Source organism: Lycium barbarum, chromosome 4 (genome assembly GCF_019175385.1).
Source record: "Lycium barbarum isolate Lr01 chromosome 4, ASM1917538v2, whole genome shotgun sequence".
NCBI lineage: Eukaryota > Viridiplantae > Streptophyta > Magnoliopsida > Solanales > Solanaceae > Lycium > Lycium barbarum.
This window is the reverse complement of record NC_083340.1, coordinates 10,831,793-10,859,477: the sequence shown is the minus strand read 5'-3', so window position 1 is coordinate 10,859,477 and position 27,685 is coordinate 10,831,793. Positions and strand designations below refer to the sequence as shown.

Genomic DNA, 27,685 nt, shown 5'->3' with positions numbered 1-27,685 from the left:
GTCAAATTTGGGTGTTAAGTCGGAGTGACACACATCACATCTTTCAAACGAGAGAATTTCTTGGCAGCATCAACTTCCATCCAACATGAAAATAAGTCAGAGCCTTATTGCCACTTTAACTGACTGCATAAACTTTTTCTTTAAAGAAGACCTTTCACAAATAACACATCAAGCTCACACTCAGAGTATTCCACTTTCATATGAGTCAATTGTTATTTGTTACTCTCTTGAAGCCAAGAAAATAGATTTGGCCCCTTTTCAGCATTCCCCTTGTCGTAGACCATATCTTTCTATTTGGATTTGGATCATGGCATTGCTGGATAGCTGCAGCTTTAATAATAGGGCTTTTAACACATTTGGCAACTCTGTCAAAAATATTTACAGTCACTAGTCAATATACAAAAAATATACACTAACTATGTGTATTATATGTATATTATGCGTTAATATATAAGAAATAGAACATTTGTCGGCTATTATTTTGATGGACGGCTAGATATAATGTAACAGTCTCTTAATTTATACTCCCTCCGTCCCAATTTATGAGGGGATTGACTTACTTGGGGAGTCAAACAGTTTTTTCTTTGACTATTTCAAACATAAATTCTTCAAGTATTTTATATTAATAATATTTACATATTTGAAAACTATATAAAAAGTACTATAAGCCTGCATAACTAATAATTCACAATGTATGAAGGAGTTGAGAAAAATCGAAGTCAAAGAAAAAGTTATTTGACTGTTCAAATAGGTCAACCCTCATATAAATTGGGACGAATGGAGTACTAACTAATGGACATATAGAAGTCCGTGTTGAAACTTGAAAGTGCTTTTCTTTTGCACTTAAAAGTGTTACGATTTGATGGATAGGATACATTCACCCTTAATCAAAGGATTCTAGGTTCAACTTTTGAGTATTGAAAACAATAGTGATCTGGAGTGCTTCCCCTTAAATGAGTTTACACGAAAATTAATTGAACCCCAACTAGTGAATCAGAGATCGGATGGAAAACCAATTTTTTTCCAATAGCTTATGTGGGATGTCCTTGTCCATTTACTGGTGAACAACACATCAAGAATATGCTGCAGCTTGCCAGATCTGTGTGATCAATATATATCCTAGAACAAGATTGATGTTTCAGGAATCTAATAAGTGACAAGCAGCTCAGCTGTAATGAGTTGATTTAAAGTAGTCTTGATGAAAAGCGCCAACCCCACCCCCGTAGTGCGAGTAGGGATAGAAAATCAGCACATAAAACCCTAATGTGTCCAACTCGTTTAGGTTTTAGGGGTTTAATGATCCATTTATTTATTAACTCAATTTATTTTAATCCGCTTGATTCAACTCATTTAAAAACTGAGCTGATATGCCGCCCAGATTGACCCATGAAAAATTGTCTAAATATTTTAAAAAAGATATTTTTTTTATTTGATATGTTATATATAGTCATAATATTGTATACGGTAAAAATCGGGCCAATGTGTGACCGGTGAGACCGGAGCCGAGGATGAGTCCAAATGAGTACGAGCATGTTCAATGTTTTCTTCACACCGGGGGGTCGTACCAGATGTAATTGACCCGAGACAAGAAAAGTGTGTCCGTTGGTCCGGATACGCCGAGCCAAAATCAACGTGTCCGTTGGTCCGGTTAACCGGTTGCGAGGTTGCCACGTGTCAGAAAACCATTCTGCCATTTGCATTGACGATCGTACGGGTATCAGACCGTACGGTAATATCTTATCTTTTTTAGGGTTTCTTTATTCATAAAGGTTTTTGTATTGTATTCATGGCTCATAAAGCATACCTATAAATAGAGGACATTCCTCCACTTTTTGAGGTTAGCTTCTTTCCATATCTCAATACTGTAATAGTCAAATATATAAAGCTCCCATCTAAAGATATTGGTCCGGATCTCCTAGTGTTCTTCATTAGTAGGCTTATCCTTTCAGTATTACTTAATATACTCGGCATTAATCTGTTAGATTATGTAATTATTTAGTCAAATATATTTTGTAATCTTCTATTTTAGGATAGCATCTGTTAGAATTATTTAGTCAAATTAATTCCTAATTTGTAGCCTACAATTAGGTTGTAAATCATGTATATCAACCCATTCAAGGGAACAGAATAATCAAGGAAAACATTCTCTTACATGGTATCAGACTAGGTTCTCCTAAAAACCCTAGCCCTTGGCCGCCGACCCCCCCCCCACCCCCTCTCTTTTCGTTTTCCTCTTCTTCGGCTATTCCCCCTCCTCTTTTCCATGGCTGACACCTCCAAGTTGCATCCTGCGACTACCGTCACCAATATAAAATCATGCATCCCTATTGTGCTTGACTACGAAGGAAGCCAATACAATAACTGGGCTACCCTCTGCAAGCTCCATTGTCGTGCAAACTTGGTCATTGACCACATCCTACCTCCTGCCTCCCCCACCGTGCCACCATCAGCAACTGCAACTGAAAAACTTGCTGCTAAGGCCCTATGGGAACGGCTGGATGATATTGTTCGACAATGGATATATGGTACGATATCGAATAATCTTCTCAACACGATCATTCATCAAGAGGACACCGCAGCCGAAGCTTGGGACCGTCTTGTTCATTTCTTTCAGGACAACAAATCGGCTAGGGCTCTTGCTCTTGATGCAAAATTCACCAACACAAAATTGGTGGATTTTCCGAATGTGAAAGCATACTGTACCAGGCTGAAAGTTCTTGCAGACAATCTCGCCAACGTCGGTCACAAAGTTTCCGACGAACGACGTGTGCTTCGTCTTCTGCGAGGATTGTCGGAGGAATATAAAACTTTTCGCACGACGGTGCAGCACCGTACTCCTCTCCCATCTTTTGACGTTGTCCGATCGATGCTTGAGCTTGAGGAGGATAGCCATGCCGAGGACGCCATTCACGACTCTGACTCGAATGCTGCTCTTGTTTCCCACAATGTTACTCCTCAAAATTTCTCAGGAAATGGACAGCCCACTAACTCTGCAAATAATTTCAACAATCGTGGAAATTCGCAGAATCGTGGAAAGAAAAATAACCGCGGTCGCAGCGGCGGCAACCGCAACAACCGCGGTGGCAGCGGCAATGGTCAAAGCAGCGGCGGGGGCAGCTGCACCAATGCACAGGCATACCAGCCCGTCGCGGCACAGCAGCAGGGACCCGCTGCCGCGTCGTGGTATTTTCCACCATGGGCAGCGTAGGGGCAACAGCCGTGGGCCTCTTCACCGTGCCCGTACCCCACAGCTGGGTGGCAGCAGCCCTGCGGCTGGTAGCAGTCGCGTCCAGCTCTTTCGCAGCAGTGAGTTCTTGGTCCTCGTCCTCCACAGTCGTTCTACTCATCAGCCTCGTCATCACATGGTGGGTATGCGCCCACAGATATTGATCAAGCTATGCATACAATGTCGTTGAATCCGCCCGATGACAAGAATTGGTACATGGACACCGGAGCCACATCTCATATGACCAACTCCCAAGGTACTCTCTCGTCTTATTATCAATTGAGCAAAAATAATGGCATTGTTTTTGGTAATGGTAACATGATTCCAATTCGTGGTTATGGTCATACATCACTTCAACAAAATCCCTCTTTAAAACTAAAAAATGTCCTACATGCACCTAAACTCATCAAAAATTTCCGTTCGTAAATTTACTATCGATAATATGGTTTCTGTTGAATTTGATCCTTTTGGTTATTATGTGAAGGATTTACGGATGGGGAGCAAACTCATGAGATGTGAGAGTTCGGGTGATCTTTATCCATTCTTCAAACATTTTCGAGCCATCTCGTCCTCCGCACAATCTGCTTTTAGTGTCATCTCTCCTCATATATGGCACTCCCGTTTAGGTCATCCAGGGATGTTATTCTTAGTTCTTTACGTATTAGTAATTTGATTGAATGTAATAAGGCTCGAAACAATGTTTGTCATTCTTGCCCTCTGGGTAAATTAATTAAATTGCCTTTTTACGACTCTCTTTCAACTACTACTATGCCCTTTGACATTGTTCACAGTGATTTATGGACTTCACCTATTCTTAGCTCTTCATGTCACAGCTATTATGTTTTATTTCTTGACGATTACACTAATTTTCTTTGGACTTTTCCCATCAAAACAAAGTCCCAAGTTTATAATTGCTTCTTGTCTTTCCGGACTTTCATTCGCACTCAGTTTGAAAAAGAAATCAAAACCTTTCAATGTGACAACGGGCGTGAATTTGACAATGGTTATTTTCATAAGTTTTGTGAACAAAACGGGATGCTTTTCCGCTTTTCTTGTCCCCACACTTCCCCCCAAAATGGTAAGGCGGAACGGAAAATTAAATCAATCAATAACATTGTTCATACACTTTTTGCCCATGCATCTATGCCCCCTCCTATTGGCATCACGTCTTGGCCATGGCAACGTACCTCCACAATATTCTCCCTTCTAAACTCTTAGCATATAAGACACCCACTCACATTCTCTATCAAAAAAATCCATCATACTCTCATCTCCGAGTCTTTGGTTGTCTATGCTTTCCTCCTTTTCCCTCCACACAAATTCATCAGTTACAGTCTAGGTCCACTCCGTGTGTCTTCCTAGGATTTCCTTCCAATCATCGGGGGTACAAATGCTATGACTTAGCAAGCCGAAAAATAATCATAGCCCGGCATGTGTGGTTTGATGAAAATTTCTTTCCATTTTCACAAATAAATACTCCATCTCCTACCTCATATGAATTATTGGATGATGATAATTCCCCATTGAGAATCCAATTGTTGCGTGACCGGGCCACTGCTCTGCCAATGCAGCCCCCTTCCTCTCGTGCAAACCACCACCCGACCCCCCCCCCACCTCCTCTCCGTCATCGTCGACTGCCCAGCAGTCCACCTCCACTGCCCCAGCTGCCCGCCAGCCCCTTCAGCCCACTGCCACGGCCCCCACGGCAGTCCCCCCACTGCCGACCCGTCCCTCTCCCACGCTGCCCCACCACGGCAGCAGCACCCTCTCTGCCAGCCCCCCACCCGTCCATCACATGACTACACGTAGTCAACATGGGATTTTTAAGCCGAACTTGAAATACCATAATCAAGCCTTAAGTGTCACTAACAATTCCATCTCACTCATTCCTCGAAATCCCGTTGGTGCACTTAATGACCCGAATTGGAAAAATGCTATGCAAGATAAATATAATGCTCTTATTGATAGTAAGACTTGGGATTTGGTCCCTCGTCCTCCAAATGCTAATATTATTCGGTCTTTATGGATTTTTCGGCATAAAAAGAAATCTGATGGTTCTTTTGAGAGGCATAAAGCCCGTCTTGTAGGTGATGGCAGGTCTCAACGGGAAGGTGTTGATTGTGACGAGACTTTCAGTCCGGTGGTCAAGCCAGCAACTATCCGTGTGGTTCTTACTATTGCTTTATCTCACTCTTGGCCCATTCACCAGCTTGATGTAAAGAATGCTTTCTTACATGGCAATTTGAATGAGACCGTCTATATGTATCAGCCTCTGGGATTCCGGGATCCATCTCGTCCTGATCATGTCTGTCTCTTGCGTAAGTCTCTTTATGGTTTGAAACAGGCACCACGGGCTTGGTATCGGCGTTTTGCTAAATATGTGGCAACCATTGGTTTCTCGCATAGTACATCTGACAACTCTCTCTTCACTTATTGTCGTGGAAAAGATATTGCTTACATTTTGTTATATGTGGATGATATTATTCTAACTGCATCTTCAAACTCTCTCAGACTCGGTATTATGTCCAAGTTAGCTACGGAATTTGCAATGAAAGACTTGGGTCCGTTGAGTTATTTTTTGGGAATTGCTGTCTCCCGAGACAAAAATAGTCTCTTTATGTATCAGAGTTCTTATGAAGAGGATATTCTTGACCGGGCAGGCATGTCACAGTGTAAACCTTGCCCCACTCCTGTTGACACAAAAGGCAAACTCAGCGCTTCTTCAAGCGTCCCGTATGAGGATCCTACGAAGTATCATCGTCTGGCAGGTGCTTTGCAATACTTGACATTCACTCGGCCTGACATATCATACGCCGTCCAATAGGTTTGCTTATTTATGCATGACCCCAAAGTCCAGCATATGGAAGCATTAAAACGCATTTTGCGTTACATTCGAGGTACGATTGACTTTGGCACACATTTATACAAGTCCTCTCTCCAGTCACTACTATCATATACAGATGCTAATTAGGGAGGATGTCCAGACACTCGACGCTCCACATCGGGTTATTGTGTCTATCTTGGGGATAACTTGATTTCTTGGTCTTCCAAGCGCCAACCTACTCTATCTAAGTCAAGTGCTGAAGCAGAATACCGAGGGGTTGCTAATGTTGTCTTTGAGTCTTGTTGGATTCGTAATATGTTGCTTGAACTCAATTGTCCTATTCGTAAAGCAACTTTGGTCTATTGTGATAATGTGAGTGACATTTACTTGTCTGGAAATCCGGTACAACATCAACGTACCAAGCATATTGAAATGGACATTCACTTTGTTCGTAAAAAGGTTAGACGAGGCGAAGTTCGTGTCTTACATGTTCCGTCCCGTTATCAGATTGCTGACATCTTCACCAAAGGTCTTCCGCGCGTACTATTTGATGATTTTCGGGACAGTCTAACCGTTCGTAAACCTCCCGCTTCGACTGCGGGGTTGTGTTAGATTATGTAATTATTTAGTCAAATATATTTTGTAATCTTCTATTTTAGGATAACATCTGTTAGAATTATTTAGTCAAATTAGTTCCTAATTTGTAGCCTACAATTAGGTTGTAAATCATGTATATCAACCCATTCAAGGGAACAGAATAATCAAGGAAAACATTCTCTTACATAATCAATCAATATATATATATATATATATATATATATATATATATAAGCACTACTCATATAAGTATAGCTATAAACAAATCCATTGTCACTTCACACTAACCTAATAGATTAAAGTTCATCCACATATCCTATATCTCACTTACAAATTTAATTGTTACCAAAACTCGGGGTAAACAAATATAAGGAACAAAGTTTTATTAGGTAAACAAACAAAGAATTTAAAGCATATTTAGAATTAAGCGGGTTGGATTATGACCCGACTTTTAGCACATTTCAACTTAACATGTTCCAACCCAACTAACTTTTGAGCGGATCACTAACCCGCTTATTTATTAACTCAGTCCCCTCTAACATGTCTAATTTCAGTCTAGCTCGCCCATTTGACACCCCTAAGTGCGAGGCATCTTTTGTTGAAAATAGAAATTCTCAAAGCTTAAGGCTTATCGAGGATTCAACAGGAGGATAAAACCTAGCAGGTTTTTTTTTTTTTTACACATAGAAGAATAAGTTTTTCGATACCAAAAGGATGAATCTGCACATTTTCTAATAATGCTTAAAAATATTTTTTTTTTAAAAAAATCAAGAACATGACTTGGGCTTCAAGTATATCTCGCGCATAAAGGGGTAAATCCACTAGTTTTTTTCTTTCAGTTTCATTTTTGTATATATTATAATTATAAATTATATAAGTGGTGGTTTCAACATGTTAGCTTATTGTCAATAAAATTTAAAATAAGGGTATTATTGGTTTTTGAAACATTTTGCAAAACGACCTTTGCTTAGGAAAGGTGTCCCCTCAGTTTCTTTGCTTGAACCTTATCAACAACTGAATAAAAAATCCATTGTTTTCTTTTAAATTACAGGTCATGCCATTCATAGTGATGTCATTGAATATGATTGGCCATTAAACTTCTCAAATCGACACGAATCGCATAACACATGTGCTCAAACTTTAGTCTACCATTTGACTAGATTGACGTTAAATACTTATTTATGCCCAAGTTTATATAAAAGTGTGTAAATTTATTGTAGTTATGTTGTGCTAATTTATATTTAGGTATTACTATTAGATACTAAACCTTTATATATAAATACACATGTCATATATTCTTATCACCTTGTACTAAAAATAGATTATTTTTTTCACTTGTCCATTTTAGCAAATTAAGAAAGATTTATTATTTTCTTTTAATATTACATTTATCATAAAGTAACTACATAAATTACAAATAATCAAACTTAGATTTCAAAGCATAACTAATAAGATTAATTTAATTAAATAAGTCCTGATAAATACTCTATTAAGAGGAGTGTCATGTAATATTGGACAAGTAAAAAAGGAACGGACCAAGTATTTGCTAACTTAATGTAAATATTAAATACGGAAAAGATTCTACCCCAGCGAGGGTAAACATAATTCACTAATAAATAATATGTAATAATATGGTGTTCTTTTATATGCAAAACAAACCAATTAGTATTTTATTAAGTTACTCTATGTAAAATTTATTCACATAAAAAAGGATAAGAACTTATATAACATACAACGGATAAAAACTTATGATAATATTGAGCCCGTGCTGACACGGAAAATCATTCCCTAGTCTTTTTATATATATATATATATATATATATATATATATATATATATATATATATGGAAGCTCAATCTTTTTACTACTAGCTCTTCGCAAACTCAATAAAGGATAAATCTTTATAAAGTAAAACAAAAAATATCTTTAACTGACGAGGAACTCTTCTCCTTCGAAATATCATACACTATTTTTCTAATACCTTCCAGCTATAGTGGTGATCGGTGTCACTAGCTAGGCAAAGCAAAATAATATAATAATATAATTATTTATATGCATGCATATAGTACTATTTTTCTAAAAGTTAATATGGGTATATATAATAGGTCGATGCTACTTGAAAAATTGTACAAAATAAATACTTTCTCAGTTTCAATTTATGTGAATTCATTTGACTGAGCATTGAGTTTAAGAAAGAAGCGAAGACTTTTAAACATGTGGTATTAAATGAGTCACGTATATTTTGTGTGGTTTTAAATCATTGTATAAAGATAAATCGTTTCAAAAAATATAAAGGAATCATTCTTTTTAACACGAACTAATAAGAAAATAAGTTCACATAAATTAAAACTGAAAAAATACCAATTTTAACTTCAGAATACTGTTGCTCCATAACAATACTCGTGTACAAGTTAAATTTCTTTGTGATAATTAGTGGCATCACTTGCAAAACTTTCTTATTGTAGTGGACCGAAAAATACTCTAGCCTTTACTGTACTGGTGACTGCTGATGGGTTCAATATTCAGTTAAGTAACGCAAGGAGCCTAGAACAGTAAAGTTTGGCAGTTTAAGGAATATATTAAAGGACATAAATTAGTTGACGAAACTTGTGTGTCATGATTGCGTCCATTATTCTCGTATTTGCTTGAGTTAAACAGTACAAATTGACAAATCTTGAAACCAAATCTAAAATTTTGTCTTCTTCCTCAATCTTAATTGAGAAAATGACAGTTGAAATTTCAACTATAACTGTACTGCCAAACTTTCCGCCTATTCTTAGCATAAGTGCAATCTGCGACTTTTCTAACACAAAAAAATAAAAAAATAAATTAAACTAGTACAAAAAAAAAAAAAAACATTAGTAGATTTCACACATGAATTTCGTGCGTGAAAGGACCAAAATGCAAAAATGCAGCTTCAGCCTTTCACGCACGAAATTCGTGCGTTAAGGGACCAACTTGCAAAAATGAGGCCTTTCACGCACGATTTCAGGAGGCCTAGCATGTTAAAGTATCAGGAAAATTAACCTTTCACGCACAGAAACTGTGCGCGAAAGGCTTTTATCCTTCCACGCACTACTTTCGTGCGTGAAAAGGCCTCCCTCCCCCAACACCTTGATTTGACAATGCATTATTGACCGTTTTAACACGACTTGTATTGCGCACCATTTTAATGCGCAATGTAACACCACGCATGACAATTTCAGGAATCTATGACAAATAAAGCCTTGATTTGACAATACGTTGCTGCATTATTTGACCATTTTAACACGACTTGTATTGCGCACCATTTTAATGCGCATTGTAAGTATTGATTTGACAACACAACACGCATGATAATTTCAGGAATCTATAACACATAAAGCCTTGATTTGACAATACGTTGCTGCATTATTTGACCGTTTTAACACGACTTGTATTGCGCACCATTTTAATGCGCATTGTAAGTATTGATTTGACAACACACCACACATGACAATTTCAGGAATCTATGACACATAAAGCCTTGATTTGACAATACATTGCTGCATTATTTGACCGTTTTAACACGACTTGTATTGCGCACCATTTTAATGTGAAATCTAAGTGTTGACTTGACAACACACCACTCATTACAATTTTGAGTGGTCTATTTAACTTGAAGGCTTGACGAGTGAAAAACCCATCAACTTCTCAGTCTTACAAGTCATTCAAAAAAAAAAATCAAACTTCATAGAAAAAATGTCTCAAAATGCTTCAACTGTTAAGGTTTCACTATTTTGGGATGGAGATATCGTCGAGGACAATTACTCCATTCGTTATAGTATCAAACCAAAAGCCCATGTTAAATTTCCAACAACTTTAAATTATGAAACACTAGTCAGTTACATGCACAAAAGAATGAAAACTACACCCACTGAGTTTGGAATCTCAATAACTGGCATATATCCACAAAGAATATCAAACGGTGTAGTGTGTTATGGCATGCACAATATCAATGATGATGAATCTTTGAGTGATTATTTGGGATCGCCGAAAGAATATCGTGATTTAGTATTCATTAATGTTCTTGAGATGTATGTTGAAAAGATACCTCGAGAAGAAGTCCCTCAAGTCCAGCCTATTCATGGTAACACTTATGGGGACTTTAGTTCTTATGGAGACATTTTGAGTGGTCAAGTGCCGCTGGAAAATCTAAGCCAGCAATTTAATCAAGCTTACAATGAAAATTGGTAAATATGAATTTTTCATATTATTATGTGTAGTAGCACGTGTTTGTTGTATAAATTGGTAAATAACTAGTTTTCAAATCTTTATAGGAACTATTCTCAAAACTCTCCAGTGGTACCAAATATGGATGTTGGTCAATCCTCTCAGTTCGGTGGAGTTGATCATTCTCCACACCATGACGGTGCTTATGAACGACAGAAAGTTCATCACCTTGATATTAAATTATCTGTATATATATATATATATATATATATATATATATATATATATATATATATATGATGTTGGTATTTAAAATATGTTACTTTTCGTGCAGGAGGATGAATGCACTTGATAATGAAAATTTTCCTAATTATTATGAGTCATCATCAAGTGATGACGATGAAATAGCTAATAATGCAGAGGTAACCGATGATGAAGATGATGATGATGTTCAAGTTGGTATGACCAACAATATTCCTCAAAGCCAAAACCAACAAGAACCGATGCACCACCACGTACCACCACCGATGGCTGAAAACCCAACTTCTGAAAGCCCAGTTCAGTGGCATTCTGACAATATCCCTTATCTTGACAGCCTGCAGGGTCGTGATGATGCATTTGTCTTCACAAGAGAAGATGATGATAGTCGCCAAAAAACCTGGATTGAACCAAACGATATCAACAAAGATCGATGCTACCTTGCAAAGGGAATGTTGTTCGCATCCAAAAAGGCGTTGTAACGGGCTGTCAAAATTTATTGTTTTAAGGACATGAGGGAGTTTAAGGTTGATCAGTCAAACACAAAGATATGGAGACTAGTTTGTAAACGACGATATCAAGGCTGTGAGTGGTTGCTTCGGGGAATTGTTAAGCCTGATGGTATGTGGGATATCACAAAATTCCGCGAAAGACACACTTGTGATATGGAAGAAAATCGAGCAGATCAATATAATTTAGATACAAACATGATTGCTCAAGTATTACTTAAAGACGTTGCTGAAACGCCAAGGTAACTTATCCTACCTAGTACATTATATGTCTTATATCGATTAAAACATCATTACTAAATGTTGTTTGTTTAAACTTGTGCAGGATCCCCATCAAAGATTGTATTCGAAATGTTCAAACCGTATATAGTAAAACTATAAGCAACAGAAAGGGATTTCTCGGGCGTAGACGCGCTTTTGAGATGGTCTGGAAATTGGCATACTTCTTTTCAATCGCTGCCAAGGTATATGGCAGCTCTACAACATTTTAATAATGGTACTATTGTAGAGTGGCGGCTTATAGAGGGTAAAATCTTCAACTTCGTATTTTGGACATTCAAACCATGCATTGATGGTTTTGCTCACTGCCGACCAGTGATATCCATAGATGGTATGCATGTATATGGTGCTTATGACATCAAGCTCCTAATTGCAATAGGAATGGATGTCAATGGGTCGATATTTCCTCTTGCTTTCGCAATTGCCGCTAACGAGAGCAACGACACATGGGACATATTTTTGACCCATTTGAAAACTCATGTTATTAAGGATCGTACCGGCATATGCGTGTTGTCTGATCGTCATAAAGGCATATTGCACAATATGGCTAATTTATCGGGGTGGCAGCCTCCCTTTGTTTACCATCGCTATTGTTTAAGGCACTTGAAGGCAAATTTGCAATCAACATTTCACAATGGCACTCTAAACAAATTGATGTGGGGGGCTGCGATGGAGCATCAACAACGAAAATGGGTTGCAAAAATGGATCTGATCAAGACAGTGAGTGAACCCGCATATGTTTAGTTGATGGAGCTCGAAGTTGAAAAATGGACATTTCATGCTGATGGAGGCAAAAGATGGGGCATGCTCACAACAAACAGCTCAGAGTCTTTCAATGGCTTGCTGAAATCTGCTCGAGGACTACCTGTCACCGCAATAGTGAGAATGACTTTCAAGCAGGTTGTGGAGCAATTTGTTGTTAGGACAAGGCAGGCTAGAGCGATATTAGCCGACGGCGGGACATGGATGCCAAAGCCCTTCGAAAATATGAAGCATTATAGAAAAAAAAGTGAGCATCACCAAATGACCGAGTATGACCCAATTCAGCATGTGTATGAAGTTAGGACGGGTTATCGCAACGGTAAGGGTGGAAACGTGCATACCGTTTATGAGGCAACAAGAACATGCACTTGCGGTAAGTGGCAAACGTACCACATGCCGTGTTCTCATACTGTCAAGTGCTTCGAGAGAATGAGAAAAACGGTAACAAGTTATGTGGCGGGGGAATACAAGGTCCAAAGTTACCTTAGAGCATATTCCGGCCAATTCCACCCACTTGGTAATGAAGCTTATTGGCCAAACGAGCCGTTTTCGATGGTTGCTAACAAGGATTACATCAGGAAATTGGGCATTAACTCACGGAGTCGTAGACCCAATCAAATGGATGTTAGTGAAAGAATTTATTCTCGCAAGTGCTCTACATGTAAGCAATATGGCCATGACAAGCGTTCGTGTGGGCAACAAGGCTGTGGTAGTACAAGCACGTCTCGAAGCAATAGAGCCTCTAGAACTTGAAGATTGTATTATTATTGTAATTTATTATTGTATTGCTTTGAATTAGTATTGTAATTAAATGGAATGAATTATTTTTTAATTAGTATAAACCTCTCGTATTGGATGAATTATTATTAAATCAAATATATATATTTGTACATTCAAATATAATAAAACACTTAAATCAAAACCCTATAAATATGACAAGTTTCAAAACTTACTTCGGGGCACTTTAGAACTCCTAAAACGACGATCCAAACGTTTAGGTGGACTTGATGTAATGAGCCGACATTATTGTACGCAAAAAAAGATATTAAGTTTTATATAAAATATTGATATTTTGGGGTTTTGAAACATGACTAATCTTTGCCCAAAGTATGAAAAAAATGTGATTTGAAAGGTAACACCAAAAAAACAAAAAAAAAACAGAAGAGCCTTAACGCACGAATTTCGTGCGTGAAAGGCCGAAGCTGCATTTTTGCATTTTGGTCCTTTCACGCACGAAATTCGTGCGTGAAACCTACTAATGTATTTTTATTTTATTTTTGCACTAGCTTGGTTCAACTTTTTTTTTTGTGCTAGAAAAGTCACGGATTCAGGGTAAGTGATAACCTTTTTAAAGCTAACTACTCCAAATCTCCAATTAGTACCATTTACATAATATAAGTATATTACCACCAATTCATTAACTCAAATATTGTCTAAACATCTACTAACATTTTCATTTATCAAAAAGAAAAAATATACTATATACGAATTAAGGATATCCAGTTTACATCTTTATGCCCTTAATGATTTAAAAAAAGGTACTCCTATCAAAGTGATTGTAGGACAATACCCTTATTTTAGTTGTTGGCGAATATGCTTCCAAAGACGATCAACTTTTCATTCTAATTGTTGCCTTTGGCTGACATGCAACATTCTTTTCAATATTATTGTTCGAATAACATGACCTGGTCTATGCAACATTTTTTTCAATATTGTTGTTCGAATAACATGACCAGGTCTATGTCTCATCAAATATTGTAATGGGATGAATAATATTTTTTTCGATCCTTAATTAAATGTCTCATGTTTGAATTTTGTGAGGGAAAAAGTCCTAGTAAAAAGTATTTTTCCTCTAAAGCCTTAATGTGGATCCGAATTAATTCAAGACTTAAAATGAGTATCGAACAACGGGTGGGGAAAAAAGCATTATCTATGTTAATTTTAAGGTGGACTGGTGGAGTTTTTAAAGTTAAATCCTTTTAAGAATAGCCGATAATGTTTTCAAATGACCAATATTCCCATATTTTGAAAGAACAATATTATAATGGATCCAAAGGGAGGAAAAATATATTCGTCCATTTATTCGGGGGAGACCATTGATTCATTCCTAGGTTAGCTGGTCTATGTGTTGCCACGTGGAATTTTATCAACCATCAGTGTAGCCTCTGTCATAGAAAGTGAAAACATATTTATACTCTATTTTATTAAGAGAACATATTTTTCCATTGAAGTGATTCCAAAGTTAGCATAATTACCAAAAATATTGATTCAAGTAGAAAACATCTTATCAAGTCATATAGTATTAACATTTGAAGGAGAGAAAAATAACCTAACTTCTCATATTGGCTTTTGAAACTTCTTCGAGACGTTTAGACAAAGAATATGCGTATATAAAAACAAAAGAAAAAAGCAATCCTTTTAAATTGTTTATAGTCCTTTTGCAACATAATTTAACTACCAACTAGTAATTTAAATAAGTTTTATGGTGTATTTGCAGATAAATAGCAACAAAGTTTTAAATTAACTTGAATGTATAACTCTAAAGGTTGTTCAGAATTTTCATTTCATCATGTAGTCAAATTTCGCTTTTCATAGTTTCCTTGAGGACAAGGATAATTATGAAAGGTGAGTTGCAAGTGGGAGTATCATATTAGTTTGTATGGGAGCTGTTAGTTTCCTGACAATTTTTCAAAGGAGCCAGTTAGTTTTCTAATAAATTTTTACGGGAGGATGAAATTTGTCAATTTTAGGATACTTTAAGGATGGTTTATGTTCACAAAAATAGTTTAAGGATGTAATTTAGGTTTGAAGTATATTTTGAGGATATTTACTAGGGAAAAGAGTCAAATATACCCCTCTACTTTAGTTTATTGACTAACTTTGTCCTCCGTTAGTCAAAGTAGTCAAATATACCCCTACAGTTAGCAAAGTTTTAAAAATACCCTCATTTCTAACATATGCCCACATAAGCAAGTCTAGTCATTAGAATTTGATGACATGGACGCCACATGGCATTTAACGTATTCTATGTGGTGCTTACGTGACAATTTTTCAAAAACAATCTGGATTTGATTTTTTTTAAAACAAATCTGAAAAAATGGCTTTTATTAAAAATATGAAACTTTTTTGTTTTTATAAAACCCGTTTTTTAAAAATATATTCTCAAAAATTGGATATTTTAGTTAAAAAATCTGGAAAATGATTTTTTTTTAAATCAGTTTTTCAGATTTATTTAAAATTAATCCACATTTAAAAACAATTGGGACACTTTTTTTAAAAAAAAAATACTTCACAGTTTTCCAGATTAAAAAAAATCATTTTCAAATTTTTTAACTAAAATATTAAATTTTCCAGAATATATTTTTAAAAAAACAGGTTTTATAAAAACAAAAAAAGTTTTAGATTTTTAATAAAAGCCATTCTTTTAAGATTTTCTTTAAAAAAAATTAATTTTCCAGATTGTTTCTAGAAAAAATTGCCACGTAGGCACAAGATAGAATAAGTTAAATGCCATGTGGCGTCCATGTCACCTAATTCCAATGATTAGACTTGCTTATGTGGAATATGTTAGAAATGAGGGCTATTTTTGAAACTTTACTAACGCCAGGGGTATATTTGGCCCCAACTTGTAACAGAAGGGGTATATTTGCCTATTTTGGCTAACAGAGGGCAAAATTAGCCAATAAATTAAAGTAGAGGGGTATATTTGACCCTTTTTATTCATGTATTAATTTCTGCATTGCTTATACCGCGCTTGGTAGCTAGTAAAGAGACACCTTACTCGTGTATTAATTTCTGCATACTTATACCGCGTTTGGTAGCTAGTTAGAAAGTAAGTTTTTTTTTTTAAGCCAATCACCCCTTGGTCAGTGACAATGGGATGTTGGGGGGTTTGGCATGACCCCTGCCTTATTTATTCCAACTTTCAACCAACTACAAAAGTGGAGGGGGACAAGAACCTATACCTCCAGTATGGAGAAAGTTGTGAGATCAAATTATCCAAAAAAATGAACATGAAGGGGAAGACAATCAATTGTACAAAAAATATCAATTTTACAAAAAAATATACATCCCTTCATGTTTACAAGTGAGAGCCTAACTAACTAAGAAATTAGCTCTATCCACTTTGCTTCGCAGACTTGGGAGTTGCCATGTATCCATGTGATAAGGTCCTTTCACATTTCTTGGAAGCTAAGAGTAGGATGTATAGTGAAAAGAATTACCATTGGTTGCAGCATTTTTAGCAAGCAAGTCTGCTACTTGGTTTGCTTCTCTGTAACAATGAGTAATGGTAACTTCTTCTTGTTCAATGGCCTTGACAGAGTTTAATATGATTCCCTTTAGCCTGAGATTGTTGGTATCCCTAACCTTAAGCATGTTGACAATGATCTGAGAGTCTAATTCTAGATGAAATTCTCTATAGCCAAGCTATAGACAAAGTTGAATTCCTTTAAAAGCAGTGATGCCTTTAGCTATGTTATGAAAGCTACACTGAATAGAGTCAGAGAGTGCAACTATCATTTCTCCTGAACAAGTTCTAATGATGCCACCAATACTTGCTTTTCCATCTGAGAGATAGCTTCCATCTGTGTTAATTTTGACAATGCCATCCGCAGGCATCTTCCATAGAACATGGGAGTAAACTGTCTTATGTTTCCACTTCTTCACTTCATTACAGAGTTTGGCCCAAGGCCAGTTAAAAAAAAATCGGAAAGCTTTGGTAATTGCAACATTTACAGTCCAACAAATCTGATATTCCATCTTCCTCACATAAAATTTGTTTTGATCTCCATATTTGCATGCAGTCCATGATCTCCAAATCTCCCAACATATTACTAAAGGTACAATATTAACAAGGAGTTTGTGAACACCATTAGTGGTTTTAGTATCCCTCCAAAGCTTCAAGATTCTTCTAAGTGGCCAGTTCCTGTGACTAATGCCAAGAGGATAACCAAACTGGTTCCAGAGATACTTTGCCGTCTCCCTCTCTATGAAAGTGTGTTGGATATTGTCATTTGTGGATCTGTTGCAGTATCTACAGTTAGACTCATCATTGATGCCAAATCTTGCTAGTCTTTCATTGAAAGGAAGTTTGGCAAGGCAGGTTGTCCATACAAGAAAAGATATCTTGAAAGGTATGCAACTATGCCATAAATTACTCAGCACCTCATATTCCTATTTCCTGCACCTGTTAACCTGCCAAGCAGAGGAGTTAGTATAAAACCCTTCACTGGATGGTTTCCAAAGAATGAAATCATCTAACAAAGGGTCACCAATGTCTATTCCTTCTATGATATCATTCATTCTTTCATCAAAGTCAATAGCCAGCCTGGTCAAGTCCCAAGCTCCATTGTTAATATAATCATTTATAGATGTATGTCTATTGTGGTGATACTCAGGAAAGAGGTTAGCTAGAGCACCTTTATCCGACCAGCTATCCCACCATAGACTACATCTACCAGTATTGATCTTCCAAAGCATGTTGCTTTCCACTTTGTCTCTAACTTGGAGCATATGTTTCCAAGCATGGGAATTACCAGATGCCCATTTTTTAGCAGCAGGGTAGGACCTGCTACAATATTTAGCACTCAAAAAAGTGCGTCAGAGAGAAGTGTGTGTTCTAAACCTCCACCACCTTTTCATAGCAAAAGTGTTACTGATTTCAACCATACTTCTTAGTAGGAAAACATAGGTTCTCCCAAGCACTCCAGTGATACTTATTTTTCTCACTTGAAGTGCCCTAGAAGAACTTAGCAAAGTATTTTTCAATAAGAGTTAAAGTCCCTTTGGGAGGGCTCGTAGCAGAAAGAGTATAAATGGGTAAGGATTGAAGCACACTTTTAATCATCACCATTTTACCTCCATAGGTAAGCATTTTGCGTTGCCAGCTATTGAGTATATTGGCCACTTTAGTTGCCATATTCTCAAAGTAAACAAGTTTTTTTCTGCCTATGTATAAAGAAAAACCAAGATAAGTGAAAGGGAAGCTTTTTTCCATAAAACCGGTGCAAGATCTCATTCTGTTAATGCTCTGAGCACTAGCTTTAGGATCTGTAAGGAAACTTTTATCACCATTAACTTTTTGCCCAAAAGCCTTTTATACTTGTTGATGTGATTCATGATAAGATTGATAGATCTTCTTTTGCCACTGTTGAAAATAACAATATCATCCGCATAGGCTAAATGATTGATTTAGGTCCTCTCTTGTTCATTTGAAATAGGATGAAATCAGGCTTATTGTTGAGATCATTTAGGGATCTGGTCAGAACTTCTGCAGTAATGATGAAAAGAGAAGGGGACAAAAGGTCCCTTTGCTTCAGCCCTTGAGAAGAAGTGAAAATCCTGTTCTAGTGCCATTAATAACAATAGAGTACCATACATCAGCAATAAGCCCCCAAATTAAATCAATCCACGCCTCAGAAAAGACAAACTTTCTTAGTACTGAGCTAAGAAAATTTCAGGAAAGTCTGTCATATGTTTTTGTCGTGTCTAGTTTGATCACCATATTGCCTCCCCTATTCTCTCTTCTGATGCCCTGAATGATTTCTTGGGCTAGCATAATATTTTTTGTAATCAGTCTACCTTGTACAAAGCCACTTTGGTTTTTTGATATAAGGGTTGGAAGAAGGGTGTTGAGTCTGTTGGAGAAAATTTTGGAGATGATTTTGGTGGTGAAGTTAGTGAGGCTAATGGGTCTCATTTTTGAGAAGTTGTTGGGGGAAGTGACTTTGGGGATTAGTACTAAGCAGGTATGATTGAAATATTTGGTGAGATTTCTTCCATTGAAATATTCTTGGACAAAGTCAATAACATCATTTTTAATGACATCCTAGCAAGCTTGAAAAAAGGTTCCATTAAAACCATCAGGACCTGCGGAACTGTCTGAGCTAAGGTTAAAAATGGCCTCCTTAATCTCCTCTTCTTCAAGAATTTTGGTCAACATCTCATTATCCTTCTCGGTAATGAGTTGAAGAATGAAATTAAGAATTGAGTTGTCAGCTGGGGGAGTCTTCAAGTTAAACAACTTTTCAAAATGATGAATAGCTGCTTTGCTAATCTTATTATCTCCCTGTATCCAATTTCCTCTGTGATTCCTTATTCTTGCAATATGAAGTCTTCTTCTTTTGTCCCTCATTACACTATGAAAGTACCTATTGTGTAGTCCCCTTCCTGGAACCATTTGATCTGTGACTTTTGTCTAAGTATGTTATCTTGTATGCCCATCCACTTAATGTATTTAGCATTTGGCTTGTTGAGTTCCTCCCTGCTATGTTCTGCATTATTTTGTAAGTCAACTTCCTCTAGTAGTTGAACCTTAGTTTCCCAGGAATTGAATTGTTCATTGATGTCCCCTAAGCTCTCCTTCGACCACTGGCTCAACTTTCTTCCTACTGTTTGCAGTTTACTTTTGAGTCTCCATATTGCATTTCCTTGCACATGTGTATTCCATACCTCTTGCATAGTAAAAATGAAATCAGGTTGCAGTGTCCAAAGATTGAGGAATTTAAAGTACTTGATAACATCTTGTTGATCATTATGACACTTCAGCAGAAGTAGTTTGTGATCAGATCATGTTCTGGCCAAGTTTCTGACATAATTATGTTGAAATTGTTGGAGCTACTGATCATTAACACAAGCTCTATCCAGTCTCTTCCAGATCCTTTTGCATGGTCTCCTGTTATTTCACCATGTGAATTTTGGCCCTACAAAACCAATGTCAGTTAACCCACAGGCTTCCATTGAGCTGGTAAAGTCAAAACTCCGGGAAGCTCTGTGAGTCTTACCACCTAATTTTTCCTATGTGTCCATGATGACATTAAAGTCACCACTACATGCCAAGGACCATTAATATTACTGGAAATGTCTACGAGGCAATCCCATAGTACCTGTAATGACCCTTCCTGTCATTACGGAAATTTAGGACTCCATTGGGAATTTCGAGGCCACGGATGGATTCGTAGGGCGTCTTTATATGTATGCATGTTCTGTGTTGTGTTTTTGAGGCCTTGGATGAAATGTGGGGTGATAGGGGAAAAACTGGACAGAAAATCGAGCTACTGCCCAAAATGCACCGCTGCGGCGGTGGGTGCACCGCTACAGCGGTACCGCCATAGCGGTGGGCTGACCGCTCCCAACGCCTGCCATTTTCTCTTGGGGCCGCTGTGGCGGGCCTTTGCCCGTTACGGCGAGGCCGTTATAGCGGGGTGGCAACCGCTATAGCGGTGAGCCGATTTATCTTGGGACCGCTATAGCGGTGGCTTAGCCGTTATAGCGGGATCGCTGCAGCGGCGTAGTAACGACCGCAGCAGTCGGCGGGAAGGCATAATCCCTGTTTTAATACCTTAGTTTTATATTTTCATTCATAACACACCAACACACTTTCCAACAAGCACCTAGAGAGGATTTTCAAGCTAGGGCAAGTTAACCTAGAGAGGTAAGTCTCTTTGCTTTCCATTCTACGATTCCATTCCCTTCGTTATTGTAATCATCTTCGTGGGTCTCTAATGGTGAAAGTGAAGTAGGAACCCTAAAATATCAGTAAACCTTCTAAACTTGATGGGTTGGGATTATTAACGTGTATTTATCATTTAAATGGATTGATTAGTTGCTATTTGTCATAAATTGAACAATTAAAATAGTAAACTAAGTGATTGAGACCTAGGGTTCTATAAAAATGGTGTCTTTACCATAAAAATTGTTTGTAATGGAAATGTTTGATAGAATGTGGTAGAAATTGTTGGGGAGAGCGAAGGGTATTTCTTGCCTTGGTATTTGCGAATTGAGCAATGAGAGTCATTAAGCCTTCTATTTTTAGACCGCGAACGTATTGAGACCTTGAGGAAAAGAAAGGCTATAGCAGAGTGACAAGCATTGTTCCAGCTCTACTCTGAGGTAGGTTACGGTTTACTTGAGTTAGACTTTGGTTAGTTGAATGTATGTTTGTGATTTCATTAGGAGAAAGCATATATAGTATTCATTACATGATATTATGTGGTTAAGCTCCTATGTGTTTGTGATTGAATGTTATGTAGGCTTCATGCCATTATTCCTGTGTGATTTAAACTGCAGTGGATGTATTGTGATGAGAAGTTAATATAATCTTCTCGAGGGTATTGTGACATGAAATGATGAGGTGAATATGACTATTGAGAAGGTAAGAAATATTGTTCTGTAAAAGGTATGACAAGGCACACACGTGGCCTAGATTATGGGCTCGTGGTCCGAGGATAGTTTAAAAAACGAGAGGTTTATTTTTATATCCCGCGTCCAAGGTTCGTTCCGGAGTGGAGGTTGTGCTCGGGTCCGAGGAGTGTTCCCGAACGAGTGGTACATGGCACCATGGGTCCCCTGCAGGTCATGACTACTAAGTTATGACATCAGATAGCATGTGTGTACAGCGAATGGGGTTATAGTGGTAAATTTATTTCCGTTGTGGTTGACGTGTTTGTGATTCTTGGAAATTTGGTAATTTGTTGTGATTGTCCATGGTTGACTTGTTGTGATGTATTGATATTCGTGTATGATTGACCGACTTGTTTATTCTATTGATTTCATAAGATATGCATGATACTAATCTCAGTCGGCCTATGATGCTTACCGGTACATAGTGTTTGTACTGATACTACCTTGCTGCTTTCTTTGAGTGCATATTTTGATATAGAGACTGCTACTGGTCCTCACATCTAGCGTGGAGGATAATTGCTGACAGATTTTGGGGTGAGCTTCTTCTCATGCCAGACCGCTCGAAGATCTTCTACTTATGATATCTTTTCTTATCCTGGACATTACTACAGTATTTATGGCATGATTTACTTGTTCTTTTGTTGTTAAATGAGTAATAATTGTTTAGTTTGATTTATATAAAAACCGTATTTAATGGATTAGGTGGTATGTATGTTGGTTCGCCCATTAGGATTTAGATGGGTGCCGGTCATGGCGAGTTGGGTCGTGACAATACCCTTTCATTGAAAGTACATTTAGCATACACAATAGTGACATATAAAATATCATTATTAGCATTGTTAGTGATCTCAAAAGTGATTTGTTCGTCATTATATTCAAACATTACTGCTTGAACATGGTTTTTCCAGAAACACCAAATTTGACCATTGTTATTGGCCAAACAGTGGTGGTAACCTAAGAACCTCTTCTCACCTTCAATCTTGTTGCTATTTACAAAGGGTTCTGAAATTGCCACAAAGTCATTTTTATTAATATTAGCAAGTCTTTTGAGCCTATGAATGGCTTTTTTGGATCTTACCCCTCTTACGTTCCAAATAATAGCACTAATCATGGAAACTAGTTTTTTTTTGGAACTCGATTTTTTCCTCTTCCTGTGATGTTCAGGGGAGTCTATGGCCTTACCTTTCTTACCTTTTCTTTTCTGTTTTTTCTTATCTTTTGAATCTGATGTGGATGTGTCTTTGGTGCTTTCATTCTCCTGTTGATTACTGATTTTGCTGCTTGAGTTTTCATTCTCATGCGCTTGATCATTGTTGCTACTGCTAGTTCTTTTAGCCTCTGGAGTTTGATTCTCCTGCGACTTTTCTTTTTCATGTTGCACTATACTGTTGGTGTGGGAACTTTTGGATTCAGGGGAGTTTTGTTCTTCTTGAGACATTTCTTCAGGTTCCTTTGTAGGAGTTGTGGAAGTATCTTGCCAGTATTGTTTCCAATTCAATTCAATGGTGGATGTATATGTTTCATGTTTCTCATCTCTGTGTTTGCACTGAATGGACCACTAGGAGCCTCTTTAAGAGCTTTTGGCTCTTTCTCCGCCACCACTGCTGACTCAACCTCAATGATAGGTTCTATATTGTTATGTGCAATGGAATTTGAGTCAATGTTTTCCTCCTTTTCTTTGGATTGATTGGGATTAACCTTCTCTTCAGTGTGATTATCATGTTCACCATGGGGACATTCCTCCAACATCTGTCGAATTCCATTTAAGACTGGAGTAATGATGTCAAGGTTCACAGGTTTGGCATTACCTTTTCTAGACTTTTTTGCACCTTCTTGGGACATTGTAGGTTTGAAAACCACTTTGGATTTCTTTTTCGACATCTTCTTTCTGATTTTCTTTCTCTTCGGCTTGGCTTTCTTAGTTCTCTCCGCTCTTGAATCCTGACGGTTTTCCCCCTCTGTGATTCTTTCGGCATTGTTCCCATTTGTTTCTTTATCCAGTTCACTCTGATTTTGGACCTCATTCCTAACATTAGAGTTACTAGTCAGAGTTCTTTTTTTTCCCTGAAATTGATTTTCTTCCATAGTAACCTGTTGAACCTCTTCTGGTGTATTTTTATCCTTTGATGTAGAAGTGATATCCTTCTCATTTGCTTTGTTCCCCTCACTAGAGTTCTTCTTTTCAACTCATATGCATTGCAATATGGTGTGTCCTAAAATTTTGTAATATCTACAATATTTCGGGATACCCTCATAATCCAGTCGTTGGTTAATGTCACGACCCGACTAGGGGGGGGGGGGGGGGGGCGCGACGAGCACCCGGTGCTAGCCCACCCGGGCACCCTCTTAGCTTACTCATTATACTTGCATTTAGGTGAGCCACATAATTAGACATACATTTCTATTCATTCGTCAAACTGGTCCCATTGGACGACATTACCATAATATCATAATTGGCATTTATGCCGCATCAGAGTACATGGGCCCACATAGCCGACAAAATAATATACAAAATATAGGCCAACAAGGCCAGACATATCTAAACATATACACGTGACTACGAGCCTCTAAAAATAGTATGACACATCACGTGAGCGGGACAGGACCCCGCTATGCCCGTAATTTGTACACAAAAGAATCAGTACCCAAAGGATATGGCTCCGAAGGAAGTGGAGCTCTCTATGCAAACTCAGAATAAGCAGCTACTGATCACGTCTGTCTCCCTGTGCACCTGCGGGCATGACGCAGCGTCCACAAACAAAAGGACGTCAGTACGAAGAATGTACTGAGTATGTAAAGCATGATCAACATCGATAAAGAGACATAATGAATCAACATATGAAAAAGCATAGGAGGGGAGACAATAATGTCATCGTCACGGCACTTACTTGCTTTTCGTAGGAACTTCTCATTTCCGTACTTACACGTATACATACATCATCATCCGTATTCCATAACAGTACTCGTACCATGTTTGTGCTTGTATTCATATTCATGCCCTTATTCGTATTCATATACATAGTCGTATCACATTCATATTCATATATTATATACATAGTCATTTCATTCGTATATATATATATATACACGTATATCATTTACATAACATGCCCGACCTCGTAGGTTCGGTGTTTAATACATACTTGGCCAACCAAGGCTCAAGGTTACTCATACCTGGCCCTACCAAGGCTCCAGGGTTATCCGTACCATCTACAGAGGTGTGCGCGCGTTTCGTAATCGTATACATACCTATACATATTCATATACATATATGTACTCTACCCGGCACCATAGGCTCGGGGTTTTATTATAGCCCTTTATAGGCACACATACATATAATAGCCCGTAGGCGCCTTTAGCATCATTATTATTATTATCATTACTATTACCATTATCGTCACTTCTATACCATAGTCTTACTCGTCACATGAGGTGCGTAGTGCATTCGTAGTACATATCAAGGATAGTGAGCTTATGAGCTCAGAACATCAATCATTTGGAAGCAACATACTCATATAGAGGAATTTTGGAGTTTGATCAAGAACCATGCCTTATGAAAGAAGGGTTAGCCTCACATACCTTTTTGTCGAACTAGTTACACTTGCACGTTTCCTTCCGATGCTAGCGTTTATACCTTCATTAATATTATAACAATGGCCATTAGTCATTCACATTATCCACATTATCAAGATTCCTTAATTTGCCTCTAATTCACCCACATTCATAGTCATAACATCCGACTTCGTCCATTCGTCCAAGTGTCTAGTTCATGATCTTAGTACCATTTATAATACATTCATATCACAACACAACAACATCCATGATTCAATTCAAACTATTCCTCAAAATGTCACTATTCATCATTCATGACCTAGTTGACCATATTTTCTATAATCCATGTATTTCAACTATTCAATACCTTAAACATCATGTAAAAATCATGAATCTTACCTTAGAAGTTGTAGGAGCAAGCCTTGGTTAATAATACTCCACTTTGAGCAAAACCCTAGTTTTTCTCCATTTGGATTTCTTGACTTGGATGATCCTTGATGATGTTCTTACTCTTGATTCACCTTGTTTTATGTTGTTGATGACTTATGATCCTTGAAAACTTGGATAATAAATGTAGAGAGAGGTTTTAGAGAGAAGGTGTGTAATGTGGAAATGAAATAAAACAAGTCTTGGTTCCCTTATTTAATGACTTGTAAAATTTGTGCTGAGGTGAACAGTGGTCGTCCATGGAGGTTTACGGTCTGTATTCCACTTTACGGACCATCCCTCGTGGTCGTCTTTAACCTTAAGCAGAGCCAGAAACTTTGGGCTGTATGCATGGTGATTTACGACCGTGGTTTACGGGCCATAAATCACTTTACGGTCCGTCCACCAGGTCATTTTTAACCATCTTCTCGGCTGGCAGAAAGGTGAAACCTTGCATGGCAGTTTACGACTACCAGTTTACGGGCTGTATAGCAATTTGCAGTCCGTATTTTGCAATATACGACCACTGGGCAGTTGCAATTCTGCAACTTCCCATATTTCTTAGACTTCTCATTTTAATCACCCACGTCCATGCACATGCATCACTCACCTTATATCTCGTCTTAACTTAGCCAACTTTCTCATCTCATCTCGGATACCTTCGAAATCTCGCCTAAAGTCATCAAACGTCGTTTCTTGCTCATGGACATCATACACCCATATTCATCACTAGTTGATCCACTTGCGTACCAATGAAAAATTTTCCGAGGTGTAACAGTTAAATCCCTTGAGGGGATTTTCCTCATTTTGGGAACCAATCCATATCGATTGAAGTTTGGGCTTTGTAAGTTCCACCTCCACTCGAACTTTTGCCATATTAGGCCTAGTCCTCCCTTCCGTAGCAGAATCCAAAGAAAGAGCAGTACCAATTGGAGATGCTATTTGCTTAATATAGTGCCATAGATGTAAGTAAAAGGGGAGTTCCAGGAGAAGGACCCAAACTGGAACTACAGGTGAATCCTATTCCGGTTTAAAGTCGGGCATCCATTTTTGGAGCCATATCTGTTGCCCCTTGATGAGTCATGAAATTACGCGATATTCGACGCTAATTCCTTAAGCTTTTGTGACTCCTTAAGCACTTTTGTTGTTACTTTTTGTGTTTTTATGTTGTTTTGTAGGAAAAGATGCCCGGAGAGCATAACGGAGCAAAACAGACCAAAATAGAGCAAAAATAGAACAAATCAACATTTCTGGCACCACATGCTAATAACATGTGGTGCAGCATGTTGAACATGCTAGCAGCATCTGCTGCCAGTGAAAATGACACCATATGCTACTCGCAGAGTGCAGCATATGGCGCAGCATGTTGCACATGCGAGCAGCATGTGGTGCAGCATGTGGTGACAGAGAAAATGTCACCACATGCTACGGTTTTGGCACCACATGCGATTAGCATGTTGAACATGCGAATAGCATGTGGTGCAGCATGTTGTGCCAGAGGATATTTTGGTCCAGATTTTGTTCCCGGTTTTTGGAATGATATAAATACTCTTTTAGGGTTTGTAATATTTATCTTTGGCAGTTTTTCATCAAGTTTGGAGACTAGTTTTTACACCACACTTTGGGGTTAAAGATTTGAAGATTTGGTTGAGTATTTCTTAAACCTTTAATTCATTTCTTCAATCCCTTGCTTTGTATTGTATATCTAAGTGTGTAGTATTTATTTCCATAACTTGAATCTCGTTTATGAAAGTATTCTTGATTAAAGTTTGGTTTGAAACTCTTGTTATGCTTATGTATTGAATGATTTTATTCCTAATGAAGTGGGTTATTGTTTCTTTAATTAATCTCATTTTGAATGATTCTTAAGGGAGTAG

General features: G+C 37.7%; 1 protein-coding gene across 1 annotated transcript; it reads left to right on the top strand.

The window, feature by feature from the left end:
• The first annotated feature begins 2,263 nt into the window (after window positions 1–2,263).
• LOC132637145 (uncharacterized) lies at window positions 2,264–3,208 on the top strand. The gene has a single exon (XM_060354283.1). It carries the CDS (start codon window positions 2,264–2,266, stop codon window positions 3,206–3,208), a length of 945 nt encoding a protein of 314 aa, XP_060210266.1.
• The last annotated feature ends 24,477 nt before the right edge of the window (window positions 3,209–27,685 follow it).

Excerpts from the sequence above, each read along its gene's own strand:
- LOC132637145 (XM_060354283.1), top strand. The coding sequence starts at position 2,264 with ATGGCTGACACCTCCAAGTTGCATCCTGCGACTACCGTCACCAATATA.